Source organism: Anticarsia gemmatalis, chromosome 6 (genome assembly GCF_050436995.1).
Source record: "Anticarsia gemmatalis isolate Benzon Research Colony breed Stoneville strain chromosome 6, ilAntGemm2 primary, whole genome shotgun sequence".
NCBI classification, from domain to species: domain Eukaryota; kingdom Metazoa; phylum Arthropoda; class Insecta; order Lepidoptera; family Erebidae; genus Anticarsia; species Anticarsia gemmatalis.
Window position 1 is genome coordinate 7901281 of NC_134750.1, and position 19374 is coordinate 7920654.

Sequence of the window (19374 nt, forward strand, 5' to 3'; positions counted from 1 at the left end):
TTAAGGTTACGTGGATTTAAAATTTAAATTTTTGTGAGGTGGAGGAAATTAGTTTTGTATGTATTTTGTTGTTGTTTTTGTTTTAAAAGGAAAATGCTCATTATATTTTGCTTGAAAGTCATTTATTGAACTGGCATCTGGAGTAGTAGAGCGGAAATAATAGAAATGGAACCCTAGATTGCGCTTGTACAATAGGTACTTAGACGAAGGTCGATTGAAGTTAAATGCATGGCTGCTCATACCGGTTTAATATCAGGACTGAACGAATGTAGGTACTAACTACTAGGTAAGTAGAGAAACACAAAATAAAAAAACAACTCTACAGTAGTACCTTATTGTTGTTGCCCCATAATTATCTATTCATTGAACAGCTTATAGTTGCCTTAAAGTTTTGTCATTGGTTTTTTGAAAGCAATTCAATAAAGTGGCAACCAGAATTGATTTACACATGCAGCTCGCACTATGCTTGAACGATGGCTGGAGCCTGTTTGAGAGTCTACTCGTAGTTAAAGAAAATTAATCATTAAATGTCCGCATTATTAACCATCGTGATATTAAAACTATATTTAAACCAACAATCATTAATAACAATGTCCATTTATTACACGAACACAATATTTTAGACCTGGTCTAAATTATTGTGTTCTGGATCTAATGTTAAACTTATTTCCACTAAAACATTGTTGCCCGGCTCAGTACACAATTTTTACGTCGTCGGTAGGGCTTACTAAAATGAACAGCGTTTATTATCCAGGCTTTTTGTAATAAAGTTGTTATTTAGGGATGGTTTATTATATTATTCTTCATAAATAAAATGGTAAATCAAATGTACATAGGTACCTACTTTGGATAACCATATGCCTATATTAAGCGTCGGCTATTTAAATTAATTTATTTTTGTTTGCCGTCGACATTAAACGTTATTATTCTGTTGTAAAGTTAAGTTTGTGTTTTAAATGTTTCGTATTACGAAACTCAAGTCAACAAAAGTTCTGTCTAAATACTGGCAAGCGATAAAAGCGAATTGAAATTTTATTTTGCGTGTGATAAAAATATGTTTCAAAATGTCGTTCAAATGTAGCATTCTGTAAGGAAAATGCACGACAAGGTGTCGGTGAAAATGTCAGAATTTTCCTGGTAAAGTGTTGACACATTTCAATGTGTCCTTTTATTTTTGACTCTTGTATGTTGTCACCTTTATACTTACAGTATACACGTACAAATCGTAGTTACGAATCTGTTCCGAAATGAACATAACGCAACATTAATCTCCATCACGCCCACCTATTGCCGCATGAAGTAAATTAACGGTCAAGCCGAAGTTACGAGTGTGTCAGCTGGAATGATGGACGTGAATCGTGAACAATTTCGCGTACGCCACAACCTGACATCACAGTCATTCAGAACGGCAACGCTATGTCACGACTATTACGTGACCAAATTGCGAACTGTCGTTTACCCTTGCTATTTAAGAGAAATGCAGCCTATTTGAAACGATCGCTTGTTTACTTAATTAGTCAAAGAACAGCTATTTTGAGAAACTGGAACACAGCTTAAGTGATGTTTTGTTAGCTATTCCCATGATAATTTGATGTCTTTAAGAAAGTAGAGTATATTAAGTGATTCCTACTACGCAATTTGTATGTGGGTGTGACGGAAATGGGTTAATGGTACAATGAGCAAACTGTCAATATGTACAAACATATATGAAAAATTACATCTCAACATAATTGCAAGAAAATATACAGCAAGAAAAAATACAATGTTATACTGTGTGTCCTACAAATTTTCGTGTAAATGAGTTCAGTTATACTGGGACACTTCTATAAAGGGACGATTATTTTGGATTATCAACTCAAAAGGAGTTTTTAAAAGTAGAATTATAAATTTAAGGATGATTGCGTGATAAAATTATGGTTAGTTTACAATATATTCTGGCCGATTATTTTACACAAATTTAGTTTCTGTAATTTGGTTTTGGGCAATTACTCAGACAGAGCAAAATTTGTTATGACATATTCAGTTACGATAAAAACAACAATAAATATTTCAGTTATAAAGCTCGCTTCGATCACGCATCTCACGTTTCTATAAATACAATTACTTAACTCAGTACTCAGAATTGAGTATATGCCTGCTGTAATAAATTTGAATAATTTATTATAGTAGTAAAATATAAACGTGCTCATCGTCATACCAATTCGCACTAATATGTGGTAAAAAATGACTAACTATTAACTATGTCAAGGGCGTAACAATAAACTAAGTGCCATTACAATATAATTTAATTTTGATGTCCACTACTAGTCTGAAAAATTAATATCCCACTTCGAATTTCACACAAATTAAAAAAAGATGAACTAATTAACCAAGGATTCTTTTGATTTTTCTGTGGTTCAAATTTTTGAAAATAAATTTCTTACTTTAAAATAATAGTGTGCATTGTCATAACAGTTTACACTGCATAAACCACGCACAAAATCGCAAGCTCCTCAATTACAATGCTGGTCACGCTATAGTAAACAGCGTAAAAGCCTTTTCAGTGCAGATATTGATTTTGTTATTAATTCATAAGCTAATAAGGCGTCTTGTTTAACATTATCAAAGTTTGTATCGGGCGGACTGCAAGTTGCGTATGAAGTTTGTTGCAAAACTGCTCGCAACTTCGCCTTCATAATGTTTTAATTAAAGCTTTTCCTGCGGTATTACTAGTAAGTAAATCCGGTAGCTTTGTGAAAATGCCGCGGCGAAATACGTGCTTTTTAAAGATAATTAGAACTAGTAGGGTGGACACGAGTTCTGCAGATTTGTTAAAGGAGCAAGATTATTTATTCAAATTTTAACACTCGTATGAAAAGATGCAATCTTTAGAGTATTGTGATCAATCGTTGATGTAAACAGCGATTAAAGACAGACATAAAGTTAACAAAAGATTAGCTTAAACGATTTATTAACGTTCGATGAATATCAAACAATTGATTGTGTGACGTATGGCATTCTATGTGCCGATGATAGTAACTTTTTATTACATTTACAAGGATTAACAGGGGATAAAAATCGGGAAGTTTCATACAAATTGATTGAAAATGCTATTAATGAAATGGGCAATATTAGTTAATTTATAATAATTATAGACAAGCTTTTGGTAAGTCAAAGGTATGCGCTCGATACTAAGCAAAACTTTCTGCCCGTGAGACCAATTATACCACTGGGCTACATTTGCTTTTGGCTTTGCATAATCATAGTACGAAAGCATTACGGGTCAGTGAACTATCATAAATGAGCAGTCCTAAGTACTTAGAGGAGAGTAGGATGCTTCTCTGTGTTCTAGAAGGTACAAAAACCCAATATTTTAATTACGGTAACTTGCAGTTGAATAAATTGAAACACATCATTTGTACCGCTTGTAAATACTAAATTATATCAATAGATGATATAATTATATTATGTAGCACCAATTTATGAAAAATACTTCAATGGTATCCTTTGTACGAACATGAAAGCCTTGTTATTATAAAATACCAAACCTTTTAGAATAAAAATAAATGATTGAATAATACATTTATAATCTGAGACAAAGACACTGATTGCTTTGATTGGAATATAAAAAGAAATAAGATATCTTCGCTTCGTTACTTAACCGACTGGGTGTTAGTTTGGTTGAGCTGACTTTTTAAGTATATAAAGTATATAATAACATATCATACGTAAATGTCATATAATCGTACGTAAGATATCGTATGTAATAAAATATCAGTTTTAAGTTACAAAGGAAATTTAAGTTTTGTGTGTGTTTATTTCAAAGTTCAAGTAGGTTTACAAAAAAACAGCGTAAATCATATAGCTTTGAATCCAAATACGTTGCCATTATCCCAGAAAATAAAAAACTAACGCTTCAACAGGCGTTACACATTTTGAGACAGCAAAGAGTAGTGTAAATAGAATTCTTTCATCCGTCAGTAGCCGTCCACAACAGGATATAGGCTTTCCTTGTGATCCACTACAAAGAGCTGTTATGTTTAACAATTGTACTTTTTCTTCAAGAATGTTTTATCAATTCAGAAAGAATGAAGTTTTTTTAGTAAAGTATTTGGCAAAAATCCAAATAACACGTAGCAATATTGAGATTGAAACTGGTGACTTTAAATGAAATTGATTCTGCTGAAGACATTTTTTACCAGTTCTTTTTTTGGAAATATTCTATGCAACTAAAATCAATTTATATCCACAATACATAAAACATTTCTTAAACTACGCTTAGTATTCATGATACATTCACAACTAAGAAACTTAATTTATTTCTGCAATTCAATCTTACATCTAAAGAAAGTGACTTCGTACTTGCAAATCAAAAGCGAAATATAATAACTTAGCAATAATTTCACAGGTATACGAGAGGAAATTCATTTCATTAGGTACTCGAATACCTTCGGACATTCCATCAAATTTGACATTTTTCAAACGTTTCAAACTTGATACACATAATCATTTATCAACTGGACAAAATTTATCGTTTATTCATAGAACAAAATTTAATACGGTTACCCTTGTCAGGGACGTCAACGGACTTTTTCCCTCATAAAATACTTCTAAGTAATTTTCTCGATTGACAGGACCCACAAGCTGACCTCAACTCCAATCGGAATATTGGACAGTAAATGGTATGGATGATGTAAATTTGATGTTACTCTTAGAAATATTGACCTTTTTACAGATGAATAGTTTTTTCGTTTTCTATTCAAAGACAGATTTAGTCTCACACAAATACCTATACTTTCCAATTCTATATTTTAGATTTTTCGCAATATAAACGTTTGAGTCAACTCAGATGGTTTTAATTTCATCAGTTTTGTTTTGAATGGCAGTTGGTTATCATAAAATGATATAATGAGTGAAGTTAATGTACCGTGCATCGTATCTGCGCGTTAATTCATTGAACACGTCATCAACGCTTGTTTATGACACAAAACTACCCTTGCAATGACACGCGTCAATGAATTTATTTCCACAAAATATACAGAAGCTTTTGTTTGACTTAAGTACTGAAAAATTTAAAACTGATTACTGACGAATTACTTATAAATACCCCCTAGAAGAATTTGTAAAGAATTGAAACGTAATCGGCTCATCTCATTCCATTTCAAGTGATACCGAATTAAGACATGAATTGTCAGAAACACATAACTAAATTAAACTACACAGTCTAAAACAAATTATATTTTATGTGAGACTAAAATTGACGGAATAAATTACTACTAGTGAAACAGTTTCTACTGTTGTGCAAACGTAAATTGAATTTTGAAATGCTCAGCTCTATTCTGCAGAGAGAACAAAGTACAAATAAATATGCTGATGGCAATTACAAAGCCGTTTTAAATACATTTAGATTTTGAATATGTAGATTTTTTTGCTTCATATGTAGTTAGAACAATGGCTTTGTAAGTCTCAATATCAAAGCATTTTTTCGAAACATTTGTAGCTTTAAAACGACGGTTTTTGGTCACAAAAGCTTTGAATCCAGAATAGCTACGAACCCGAAAAAGAACAATTTACTTCGAAAACATTTGAATGAAACCCACACGAGTTTTGTTAGAGTTTGAGACTACTTTGATGAAAGGATACATCATTCAAGTGACTAAAGGTAGTGGAAACTGTTAAACCAATCCCACTGAATATGTTAAAATGTTTGATGATGTGAGTAAAGTTTGTTTTATACCTTGCAGTTGTTTATGTATGCGTAATTGAATTTTGCCTGTTTTTGTTTAGTCTATTTACATGAACCGACAAAGCAATTTGGAATCCTGTTTGAACTCAATTTTGCCCTGGCGTTTTAAAAAGTACGTTTGATTGACACCTGCCTCTCAGCTACTCGCAATTTTTTGTCAATAGAGTCGTTATAAACGATCGGTTGACTGGCAGCCGCGTAGATGACAAAAAATTGTACTCTATTCAGGAATAGTCTAGTTCTTGATATATTTTTCTATAACAAACAAAACATACTTCAGTTAAAGTAAATAAAGGGTTTCAGATGTACGACTCTTGTAAATATCTTAAAAAATCCTTAGCCAATAATTCAGAATTTGTTATAAAAAGGTAAGGTAGAAAAATAGTTTTAAACATTCTATTTGAGTTTTCCAACGTTAAATGTAGAATATTTTAGGGACCTACTTTAGTTGAAAATTTTGAAGCACCGACACGTTTTCAACATTTTCAATGAAATTAAATAAGAGTTTTCTGTACATTAAAATATTTATAAGGCTCTTTCTTCGATGCCTTCAGAATAAAATTAACTTTTGATACACCTTGACGTGTTCCGAAAACGAAAGTTTGTGTGTAGAGTTATAAATTTAAATACACATTTCATGAATTGACTTACTCTAACATCTACTTTTAACTCATAAACCTTGTTTTTGATTCAGTCTGGTTCCTTCATCATGATATAACCCTTAGGTACATTGAGTAACCGATACGTATCGAGTGACAATGACGTTCGAGAATTTCTCGTGTAAATCGAGAATGTAGAGCGACTCTCAACAGTCGGTACTACCGATAATTTGACATTTGAAAAGTATTGCAAAAATAGTTCCTACGGCGCCCGCTAGAGGCGTCGTCTGCTGGGCGTCGATTTTTAGATAAAAGTAGAGGTTAGCACTATAGAAAAATGTATGGCATAGTTTATGGTTAGATTGTTGGTACTGTTATATTATACTTGATAAACCCAATCTAGACATCAAATGAATCCTTTTTCACTTATACAACTGACTGATGACTCATATTCTGAATTACATCTGAAGAACACTTTGTTTATTTATTTGTACTTAACTCCATCTAATTTGTCTACGTTTATGTTTTCTTTACGTTAGAATCTTGACAAAATCTTTTCAATTGTTGTTGGAATCACTCAGATATTTATGAAATGTATCAATAGAATAAGCTGCCTGTAAGACATGATTTAAACACCAATTACGTGTGTATTTTTACGACATATCTTTCAACTTGAGAAAAATTTTCCAGTATATAATTGCCGTGAAAAAAAATTTACACCCACACTGTACTGAAAATATACAAATAGCATGTAGGTTTATTATTGTAATGAGAGGAAAATATGAAAATATGGTAAAACGTAAAGAGCATATAATGTAATAAGCATGATCATTATATCGCGTACCTATTTATGGATACGTAAATCCACAGTATATAGAGCAACGATGTACATCGCTAAAAAACTTACATACCTTTTAGCAAAACTATCGCGTATGTTACAATCTTAAACAAATTTATTAAAGAAGTGTAACTTTTTGTGTTTGGTATTTTTCCTTTCGAGAAAAGTATAAATTCGATTTTCTGTCTAACTTATTACGTAAGTTAAATGCTTAAGCTCTTCATTGAATATAGTAAAATGAAAAAATCTATCCTAAAAATATCTTATACATGAAATTCCAAATGCATTCATATTTAATCTGAATATTCCATCCGTGTGGATGTTAAATACTCTCCGCATACGAAGGTCTACAAACTTAACCCAAATACTGGTCGAATGAGATCGGCAATTCCAGTTTGATGTAGTCAATATTCACGGATCAACAGCCTTTACAGTGTTAAAATTGAGAGATCGGAAACAGATTGATTTATGAATGTAGTTGCTGACCAGTGCGGTTTCGGCTGCGTACGTACCCTATTTACCTACCTTTTATATATGGTCTTCGACGGCTGGTTTTCAAAGAAAAGTAACCTTTTTTGTAACTGGGCCTTGAAATACCTTAAAGCCAAATGTTATCGAATTTGGTTTTTTCGTTTTGAAGTCTTGAAAATTACAGATATACAGGTAGGCAGACAGACTTTCACATTTATATGTTATAGAATAGAAATATGAACGTATTCAAAGCTTGTTATGTTTCAAGTTGAATTAGCGTCATGACTAGGGTCAGTGTGTGTGGTTTGAAATCACTCAAGCCTAGTAAGTAGGCTCGACTGGCCACTAATGATAGGTTTAGATGGACGGTTTTCTATAGAAGCGGTAGATGTTCTATGATGTGTGTATTGCCATTTTATAAAATTACACGAATTATAAATACAAACTTTATACACATAATTGCGTAATAATAAAAACTTAGGGATAGAATGATCGTATAATGTGTCTTATTTTAAACCACTGGAGGTGCTGATTAATTTTCGGAGTAAAATTTTTCGATAGCCACTTGATTGGTTTTGAGAAAAATCGCCCCTCATATTCCTGAAATCTGCTCTTACGTGAAGTTTTATTAGTCACCATGTCTTTACGATAAACTACCCTAGGCTTTATTCAACGCTTTCTAAAATGCTAAATTTTCTAATAACCTAATGTGTGATTCCGTTATCAGAGTAAAGAGACTCATTCGTTCCCAAAGGTACCGTAAGATGAAACTAATGGATTAAGAACGGGACCACCGGTGGTACTTTTTCAAGCCTGCCCGAGATATCGCTCCCGGGAATACCAATATGCAGCTGCTATTTCAAAAGCACAGGGATTTGAATTATTTTATATGTTAGTGCTTGTGCAATTATTGAGGCAACTGCTTGTTTGTTACATACATTAAATCGCTTTTTTCCAATGCAGAAAGTTTACAGTGCTACTTTTTTGGTATCCAAATGATCTTGTTTGTGATTAATTCATTTTAGGTTCATATACATTATAACACAATTTTTCCCCAAAATACCTTTATTTGAGACAAAAATTGTTTAAGAGTAATTCACATTATCAAAGGTAAAAAGAAAACAAGTATTTACAATTAAGCAGGAAGATATTTTAACAATCCAAGATAATATTATCGTAACTTTGCAAAATATTGTCTACGAATTATTTGACTCCAGGCTTAAAATAAAGTCAAACATTATCCAAATGTTTACAAGTATCAATTGTGTTCAGTTTCTTTTACTGTCAGTAATTTTGTTAAACGTTTACTCTGTCTCTCGTTCCAATTAAAGCTTTGTTTGATTGTTAGCGTTTGAAAACATAGACCGAGCACAAATAACAGGTACAAGTATCTAATTACTTGTCATGTTTGTTTATCATTATCGTTGTTTGTTGTTTGTCGTATGGTTAGTGGTCAACCTAGTGCCAAAGTTGTTCAAGCCGCCCGGGGGCCTTTGACATGGCTTAACGACTGTTATCTTAGTAGACAACAGCCGGGACCGACTTTTTACGTGCCCTCCGAAGCACGGAGACGCCTAGCTCAAATACCACTATGCGGTCACCCATCTATGGAATGACCGCGCCAACGGTTGCTTAACCCACAGATCGTTTACCGACCGGTGAGCGCAACTGGCTATGGGCTTATCGTGAACTTGCTTCATACTTTTATGTAGAGAATGGAAAATATCGAACGAGATCATAAATATGTCTTTCATTAAGTACTTATTTATTGTTAAACCTCGGTTACATTTACCACTAATGCAAATACTTAATACCTAGTCCTGGTAAAAGTCGTTGCCGAGAGTAAGCGTAAGAAAATGATCTAAAGCAAATCGAAACCTTCTAAAATATATTGAGCTAAAAATAACTTTCTCATAGCTAAAGTATCAAATTCAAATGTCTGCATATTAACCCGTAAGGAAACAGTATTCCCTCAACACATAATGTACGAAACATTGTGTATCAAAATACTCAGGAACCCAAACTAAAACAAAATCTGGCGCACCATGGTCCAGAGACAACACAAACATCAGGAACTTGACCTGAACAAATACTTATCTTAACACGTTAAATATTTACTTTGACCTATTCTCGTCTTCATTCGGGATTCAGGGAATAGTGAATTAAGTAATACCAAAGTTCGATTGAAAACTAAAACAGGAAACTTCATATAACTTTGGTAATATGGTCATCGATGACGTGGCGCTGAATAAGCTTTCAACTAAGTTGTGAAGTCTTTGAACCAGGTAAAATTTACGACTTTAGATTAAAATATTTCTTCAGAATTGTAAATTTATGGTTAAAAATATTAAACAGCTCCATTTAATTGAAAAACTTTTCTTCATCTCATATGTTTAAAGTTCAAATCTATTCAAAAATATTTCAAAATCAAAGGCATTGAAAACTAAAAGAGACCCTCTCTTATGTACAGGTACGAACACAATAAGTATATCTTACTTATTAACTATACATCTTCACTAAAGGCTTAACTTACAGATTATGTACGTACTAGATTACTTCAGGTACGTTTCCAGACGTCTGTCTCTTGATATTAGTAGGCGCTTCACGGATTATATACGCAGAGTAAGTATTCAATAAATATGGTAATTTTATGGTATGAATATGTTTCCCGTTTGTATAACATATTCTCGTAAATCGGTGACTAACACCTGCCTGCTGGCAATAATCACATATCTGAATATTCGCACGAGTTACCCAATATCCAAAGTGACAACGGAGACGGATAAAAATATCATAATAGAACTTATTTATTGTATGCTTGCTTCATTCAGACTATTTTTCCTTATATCGTAAGGAAATTATCTGGTGATAAATACTTTAGGATGTTATATTTATAGCTCGTCTTTCAGTAGACCATTTCATTGAGGATCTAAGAATGATTTTTTATGCTGAGTCCTTTTATATAATGTCCCTTTTAAAATAACTCTTTTTCTAGTAAGATATATCTGTTTTTAGAAAAAACACATAACGAAATCAAAATGGTTTTTTAATGATTCTGCACATTATAATGGAGCTTTCAGATGTATCATGTATAATATTATTATACTGAGTAGGCGACAACAATAGTATGTTTCCGTAAAAGTGTGTCGTCGCCCAAAAAATGGGTAACCCTGATCTTTCTCAGTGGGTACAACAGAGGGACATAAAAAACTTAAGTGCTTTGTAAGTGGTAATGTGCTATACGGTTCACTATATTCCATTGTAAAGGGTTTTTGATACGATACAAACATAAATACGATACATGCGTAGATTAATACAATCTAACGTTGTTCTTATTTATTGAGGGAAGGTCCTTATTTACATGAAGTTGATCTCGTTCTCATTTTGAAGTCAGAAAGTGATGTGAAAATATGATATTAAAGGTATTAATAATAGACAAACTGCGTATAGGTTTTACTTAAAATTATTGCTGTATGTCAAATTATATTATAAAGTTAAAAATATTCATACGAATAGAAATAGAATCAAACTATTCATACACAAAACTTTTAGATATGTTTACATTCGGGATTCATTTCCGTGGATATAGTTTACTCTATTACCACCCGGAAATTAAAAACTTTCCACTAATAGCGGTTCCTCTGTTTGAGACGGTTTACCATTTGTTTTAACTATTTTGTTTGGATGTCGTAAACAAATAAATGCGGTTTTCCTTAAATCTCTTTAAGACTATTCACGTAATATGTAAAAGGTTGGGTGTAGTATATTGTGTAGCTACATAGTGGTACGAAGATTTGGTTTTGTTTAATATAGGAAAGAACAACACAAATTTCGGTTACAATATTTTTGGGTATTTTATACAAGTAATTTAGTTCTGTTTAATTAGTACCTATAGTTCGCCCAAAAAATATCATATAGGCAAATTATGTCATTAAAATATACAGTATTTACTTAGTGCTAGTACTTTTTTCTATAAAGAGCACAATAGTTACTTATAAATGTATGATAAATACATAATATGTTAGTGCGTATTGTGCGCCCTAAAAGGGTTTCAAATGGATGCATCAATACTCATAAAGTGATTCCCAAATCTCGTATTCTCTTGTCACAAACTTTATACACTTTTGTACGAGTTGATGGATTCAGTTTTAAAGTTAAAAGGCAAATGTTGTACAAAATAGAGTCTGTCACTCTAGATTCTCGTTTGTTTATTTGCATGTTCGAATTCGATGTCAGCTTAAAGTATTTTTAGCTACTCCAACAAAGAAGTACTATAGATATTATTTTTAGAACGATGTTTTGTAGCCTATAAAATCAATATTAAAATGTTATTAGCATAATTATGTTGATACATGATTATCGAAAAAGGATTAATGAAAATGTCTCGAGGTTTCTTTTAAACTTTGTCTCGTATGAATAGTTAAAGGAAATTATTTAGCGAACCTTACTAATTTGAGATTTGCGAAAAAATAAGTAAGTGTAGAATGGCCTAACTATAAATGCGCAAGAGCTGAACAGAAAAAGGATAAGGATTCATAATGGTTTTTGATTTATGTAAAATAATTGATTCTAGAATATTTTTAATAATATTAACCCAAATTAGGTTGCAGTAGGAATAAAATGTAAATAGAATAAAATGATTTTTTATTATGCCTACACTAAAGACATACTTTTTTTATCTAAAATCTGTTATCCTGTAACTCTGTCCCGTGTTTCTTACAAAACGTCTCTAAAAAGACTTTCTTGTAGTCTCCAAAACAGGGTTCAAAGAGAGTAATCCTATTTTAAGGTGTTTAAGTTAATCCCATAGATTGAGCGAGGAGCCTATCGGCACGAAGCCTACGAATCCTTTATAAATGAGTTTTTGAAATGAATCGGACTAAACTTTAGATTTAGACTTACGAATAAAAAATTAAAATGTCTTAGAAGCTATTTTTTTGAGATCTCCCAAATAGTTTTTTAAGCTTTTTCTAACGAACAACTATTTTATAGATACGTAGGTACTCAACGACTAATTCTGTGGTTTAGTTTCACTAAAACCAAATTCTCTACTAACATAGATATCATTGAGTGAGAGCTGAAAATAGAAATGGCTGAAACGTAATAATCTCCTATTCAACTAATGCTTAAAGCGAAACGGATTGCACTAGTGCTCGTAGGCGATAACTTAACATGCGTCAGCCCAATGTGAATAGAACGCAATTAGTTAATACGAGTATAGCGCTGAGGGAACATAAACATAATGAAATAAACACGGTGAACGCCTCTTTGACTAACTCATCAATAGCCTTTTTTGTTATACGCTTCGCCTCTGAAAAAACTAGAAAATAATTATCTCCAAGCAAAAGCAAATCAACGGATATAAAAACAACCGCTTTTAAATAACGCTCTGGTTTTTTCTTTATTGAATTACGATTAACGCGTGCGTAATTTATAAAAAATATAAAACGTTCTATTTAAGATTTATGTTAACAATATTCTGTTCTTTTTTTATAATAAGAAGAGGATAGTTCTTAGTAAGTTTTTAACTAAACCTTTACAAATTGTACACTCAAAACGTTTTCGCGAACCGCTCTATGTTTTGGCAAAAACCATATAAAAATTCTTCAGTAGATTTTCAGTTTATAGCGAACAGACCGAGATTCGACAAGGGATTTTGCTTTACAATAATGTAAGTTACGATAATACTGTACATAAAATAAGACTTCGTTGTGTTTGCCCATCGTTCAGCACGCAGCAACTGCGTTGCGTATTCCCATATATGAGTAAATATAATTTTACGGTTAGTTACAGTAGCTTCGTCACCAGAACATGTAGATTTAATTAACACATGTACCTTATAAAAATCTTATCTCTATTCTTATAATGATAAAATACTGATGACGTGTGTCGTCGGTGGGAAAATCTCAGACGTATAAAATTGCCCCAATGACTATCCATGTGTGTACTCGTGTAGTTTGTACACTAGGCTTTAAACATATTATTATTATATTGTTTTATTGTCTTACACTGAATCAACTGTTGCTACCTCTGAGTGACGTCGAATAAAACAAGCAATTTTCTTCGCGATACTTAAGAACTACAATAATTATTCTCATTGTCTTTATGAGATTTGAGATAAATTCGTTTAATGATAGAACAATTATCTTATCACAGGTTTATACTTGAAATTGTTTAATTCTATGCAGTGATAGCAACCAGTGCACAATACATTTCAACGGTAGCCTGTGTTTAATTAGAAATATAATCATTTTTAAATAGGATTATTCAACTAAGTATTAAATAATTAACTTTACATTTATAAATCTGTAAGTATTTACTTTAATTTAAGTTTCGCCAAGTAATTCTCGTCGAACAAATTTGAACTTTATTGTTTGTTAACACGATAAAATTGTGTTTAACTTTATAATAATTGATGTCGTAATTTTATAAAAGTTTAAAGGTATTATTTGAAACATAGAATTTAAAAAATAACGTTGAATTTTAGTAGTATAAAGTAAAATACTTACCGGTAAAAACAGAGAGTTGACGGCATCGCACGCCAGTATCACCGCAACAATATACAGAAAAGCTTTCATATTGAATGTCACAGAATAAATTCACTTCACGAAATAAAATTTCGGTAACGCAACTGAAAGTTGAGACGGGCTGGTTTACCCAACTTTGCTGTGACGTCGACGTCGGGTAACTTGTGAATGGGACGAGTACTCCCTTCCCTTTATAGGGCTAGTAAGAGTTACTGCGCAACCAGTACTGCGCTCGCTATTTTTTACACACCTATCACTTCCGTATTTTCAGGTTTTCAGTCTTTAATTAATAACTATTTTAATATTAATGCACTTTTAATTTATAAACTTGTTGAAACTGGGATAAATCTTTATTTATTTAAAGCGTACCAATTCATAGTTTTTAAAGTAGTAATATGCGCGAATAGCATACGCTCGGACATAAAATGAATGAACATTTTAATGGTGATAGTGAAGCACGTTGTCGGTACAAATTTGAGTGTAAAGTGTTATCTGTTTGCAGCACGAGCGAGTTTATCAGTGCCTCTTATTTGCTCTTTTAAGCAAATATTTTGAACGTTCTAGACACACAAATTTTATTGTAGAGTAGATCAGTGTATATAACACTAATTAATTATTCTATTTTACTAAAGATATGATTTGAGTATTTGATTTCAATATAATTTAGAGTAAATGGCCGCAGTGTATATGATTATACGCTCTTTACAACGCGGTTTAGTTTACTACTAGCTGACCCGCGCAACTTCGCTTGCGTCATCATAATTTCCCCGTTTTTGTAACATTTTTCACTGTTACTCTGCTCCTATTGGTTGTAGCGTGATGACATATAGCCTATAACCTTCCTCGATAAATGGGCTATCTAACACTGAAAGAATTTTTCAAATCGGACCAGTAGTTCCCGAGATTAGCGCGTTCAAACAAACAAACAAACAAACAAACAAACAAACAAACTCTTCAGCTTTATAGTATTAGTATAGATTGACTACGGATAAAACTTATAATATAAAATATTATCTTTATCGATACTTTAATAGAGCTTAAGCAGCCTATAATGGTTTCGAAAATTATACAAGTTGATGAAAGAAAACACATAATTTCTGAACAGATCTCTCAACAGGGAAAAAAGTTATGAACTTGTGTGATCGACGATATAAACATTCCCATACGCCGAGAATTTTCCTAATGGATGTATCAAGAGATTACACGAGGGAATTATTATTATTTATCACACATCGACGTGTTGTCTTCACTCCATCGGTTCAAGGAAATTGTCGCAAAATATCTGAATTATTCTCTTATCTTTTTCCTGCCTGAAACTATCTTATGAAAAGGCCCATTTACCTAGAATTTCATAATAGACGTCATGTTTCCGACATAACTATATTTAGTTTTGCCATAACTTTGTTAGATTTGTTATGAATCATAGAAAAATAATATTGTAAATACATTGACTTCTAATGAATAATTACTATTAACTATAATTATTACCAATTATTAATCTACTCCATGCTTCGACGAATTTGAATGAAGCATCAGGGTTTTAGGAAAGGCCTATTTCTTCTCATTCTAAAAAAACCTAACACTGAAATACAACAATACTTTTTAAATATCTATAGCAAAAATTGTCGCAAAGTGTGATATTGGACTTGCGTGTGAATGTACCTTTAAGCGATATAATAAGGCCACTATAGCCAGACAATATCATAATAATGTTTTGCACAGTAGGAGACAGGTTATACGTATCGATTAGCTATTGTTTAGCGGTCAAACTAACTGTGGCTTGTCCGCGTCAGTCAATCAATTTGCCGCGTACATTATAATTAAACTATGGTCACGGTCTATGAAAGGGTTAATGGTGTTTGGCGGTTAATTGATTACAATTATTTTTTGTTTTTCTTTCGTATCTTTTTTGCGTTGCATATTAAGTAAGTATGCAATAGAATGAAAAAAGAAATGTAGAGCCAATATGACTTTTAAAATGAATTGCCTGACATTTTGGTGTAGACTGCGAGTGACCACGCATTATCTAATTTTTCTATAATGTTACTTATCTCGACTGTTACTCTGAGAGACAAAAACTCTGGCACTCTGTTGGAACTTTTGTCAGGTATAAGAAATAAAGACCCGTTTCAGTAATCTTGTATCAGACGGTAGACATACGGTCTGTGATAGAAACAGTAAAGCTGTATTTTTTACGGTAAATAAACAGATGTAAAATTTTACAGTTTTGGAGAATAACTCAAATGATTATCACACGCCCGCTTAGTGATAACTTGGTACATTTTAAGTGCAACACAACTAATAAAAACTGATTGTCGACATTTTAATTACTGTTAATGCTTGTAATCTTAATTCTTATGTACAGAAGAATTTGACCCTAGTATAAAACCATAATACAAAATATTAATAAAGTCACGTCTTTATATAAGTACAGATCGAGGAACGCCACTTGCACCACACATATCTTTTGCTTTACTTATTCTTTTATACATGTCATGACTGTCGGCAACGAATACCATCTGACCTTTCTTAGAAACAAATTGATAGTGACTTAACCCATGATCATTGAACACATAACACCGTTATTGGAAATACCGGGCATGTCACAAACAGACATTGAAAAAATCATGCGATTTTCTAAAATCTGTAGCTCGATTCAGTACCACTATCGACTATCGACAACCCGCAAACTATCTAGAAATTTTGAATGAAAATCTGATCAGCGAATCTAACTTACTGTAGGAACTATTTTGGCAGTACATTTAAAATGTAAAACTTTCGATACTCGACAGTGCCGACTGTGAAGAATCGCGCAACAGCAAAAATTTTTTTGTGAACTAAATTTATTCACATATCAGCCGATTATGACGAATTTAATACAGACTAAAAATAACCCTACTTGAGAGAGTTTTAGCTTTCAAAATAACCTTCTTATATCAAAAGATTGATCACGTGATCCAGTTTCAATCGTTATGCAAATACTTGTTTAGTTTATTTATTCATTTATTTATAGAATTGTAAAGTTAAACTTGCCTCTAGGGGATTGTAGAACAAATAAGAGATAGTAATTGCGCATTGAGTATCTTATCGATATGTTAATTTAAACTATCTTGATTACAGACAAACGCAAATATTGCTACTGTACTTCATTTTTAATTAAAACTTGTAATGAAACTTTTACTTTTTTACAATTGTCGAGAACACAATCTTATTGTTGGGAATTAACTAGGTATTAACATGAAAATCTAGATAGCATACTGTTAGTGTTTAGTGAACTTTTTTTATGAATTGCCTTTGTGTTGGGGTTGGTAGTGTACGTGCGACTGATTATTATCACATAGTCTTTTCGTATTTTTATATATGAATATTTATCATTGTATTTTTGATATTTGAGAATAAATTCCAACCTACGCTCACCAATTTAAACCATATATTTAGGTAAGTATAAAAATACGAAAATGCTAGAGGACCTTTTAAATTATTTTATAAATCACTTTATTGAGTATCGGATTTTTCGCTCGCGGCAGTGAATGAGTGAAACTGAGTGGATTTAAAATAAACTCGTCAAGGGTAGTCCAGCCTCGCGCTAAATGGTTCTATGAAAGAGTGAAATAAACACATAACATTGTATTATACCTCTAACCCCCGTTTTCTGAGTACATTTAGCGGCAGTTTATCTATTCAATAGCTATTGCAAAAAACGCTATTGAATAGATAAACTGCCGTTAAATGTACCTAACTTAGAATCCGAGGGTAAATCATTTCGAATTAAAAAGTATCGTTTGTAGCTCTTTATATGAAATAGTGTCACAAACTTTACACCTAAACTAGAATTCTCACTTGTTTCAGAAACTTAAATCGGAAGCGGTACCGCAAAGAAATTTTGATAAGTTATTTTTATTAACAAAATTGTTTCGAACAGCACGTGCCTGCTTTAAAAGCTTTTAATTTTTGCACCTACAAAGTTAACCTGGAAACCAACAGGATTAATTGAAAATTCTACGCGCACAGAATGCTTAATTTATATGCGTTCTTTGATTAATATCCATTGCTATATACATTTTTTTATATTTTTGGAACACGATAGCAATCCAGTTAAACTTTCTGTGTGCTCAGACGTAGGTAAAAAAAATGTCATCGTCTTTTAATTTACGAAGTATTCCCATATTTTACCGTGACAAAAGTCTACACCTACAGACAACTTCTTCCCAGAAATAATAGAAAGTGATCTTTCTCTTATATTAATGCTCGTATTAACCTTGCACTAAGTTTAAGGCGATAAATTGAATCGCAATACAAAGGAAGCTTCAGGCGCAGGCTCCGGACGGAATGAACGTAAACTTTGTGAAAATATTATTTCTACGAAGATAGGTAATTACAGTTGGGAATAATGACGGGCTCAACTAGTTTCATTTGTTCAAAGATTAGTAATGAGATCGTAAGTAACTAAAAAATATTTTATTAGAGCATTTTACAGGTAGCTTGGTCTACGTTTTATGCTTTGTTGAGTTACACAATTTAAATGGTCTCTTTATATAAATACCACTTAATTAAAGCATAAAGTTATAATTTATGAAAAAAATGTTTGGTAACCATACTGCAGTTTTGTTTGTTTAGAAAAATGACAATCCTGGCTGTGTATTAATGAAACTTATTCCAAAATGTACAAATATCTAAGCAAATATGATAAAATAATAGTTTTCTATTCGTTACCCATAGTTTTGATTATTTTGTCAAGAGACTATTACAGTCAAGTACAAAGTAAGCCATTATTAATGCGTGTCATCAGCGCAAAGTGAACTCGAGGAAAAATTGTTGGAGGTATATGAGCCGCGTGCCGTCATTATGACGTGTGGGCTTCACACGTTACAATAGCGAAAGAAAATGACGCCAAAAGCCGCCTACTCGCACTGATTCACTTCACAACAAAAGTTCTGTAAAAAAATAGAAAGCCCACACTTATTCCATGTTTTTGTTTGTTAAATGTTGTTTGTATGATTCAATTCCTTGATGAAAACATTATTCATATTTTTAAAAACTTCTAAAGTATCAATTTTTTATGGTACCGTGTAGGCTTTTCATGGTTATTTAATAGATGCTTCTAGTTATAATAATATGTTCCTCAGAGTGGCGGAGGAAAGTCTTTCATACACAAATCTCATTGTGCAATAAAATATTCGCGACAATAAGTTAAAGTGAATATAAACATAGAAT

At 32.2% G+C, this 19374-nt stretch overlaps 1 protein-coding gene across 1 annotated transcript in view; it reads right to left on the minus strand.

Annotated features, from left to right (window-relative positions):
- The window catches only part of LOC142973655 (corticotropin-releasing factor-binding protein), a 28643-nt gene extending 14004 nt beyond the window's left edge, over positions 1-14639 (minus strand). Inside the window, exon 1 of the mRNA XM_076115600.1 lies at positions 14143-14639. Coding sequence (XP_075971715.1) covers positions 14143-14211 — 69 coding nt within the window. The 5' untranslated portion in view covers positions 14212-14639. The remainder of the gene's footprint in view (positions 1-14142) is intronic.
- Positions 14640-19374: the final 4735 nt, after the last annotated feature.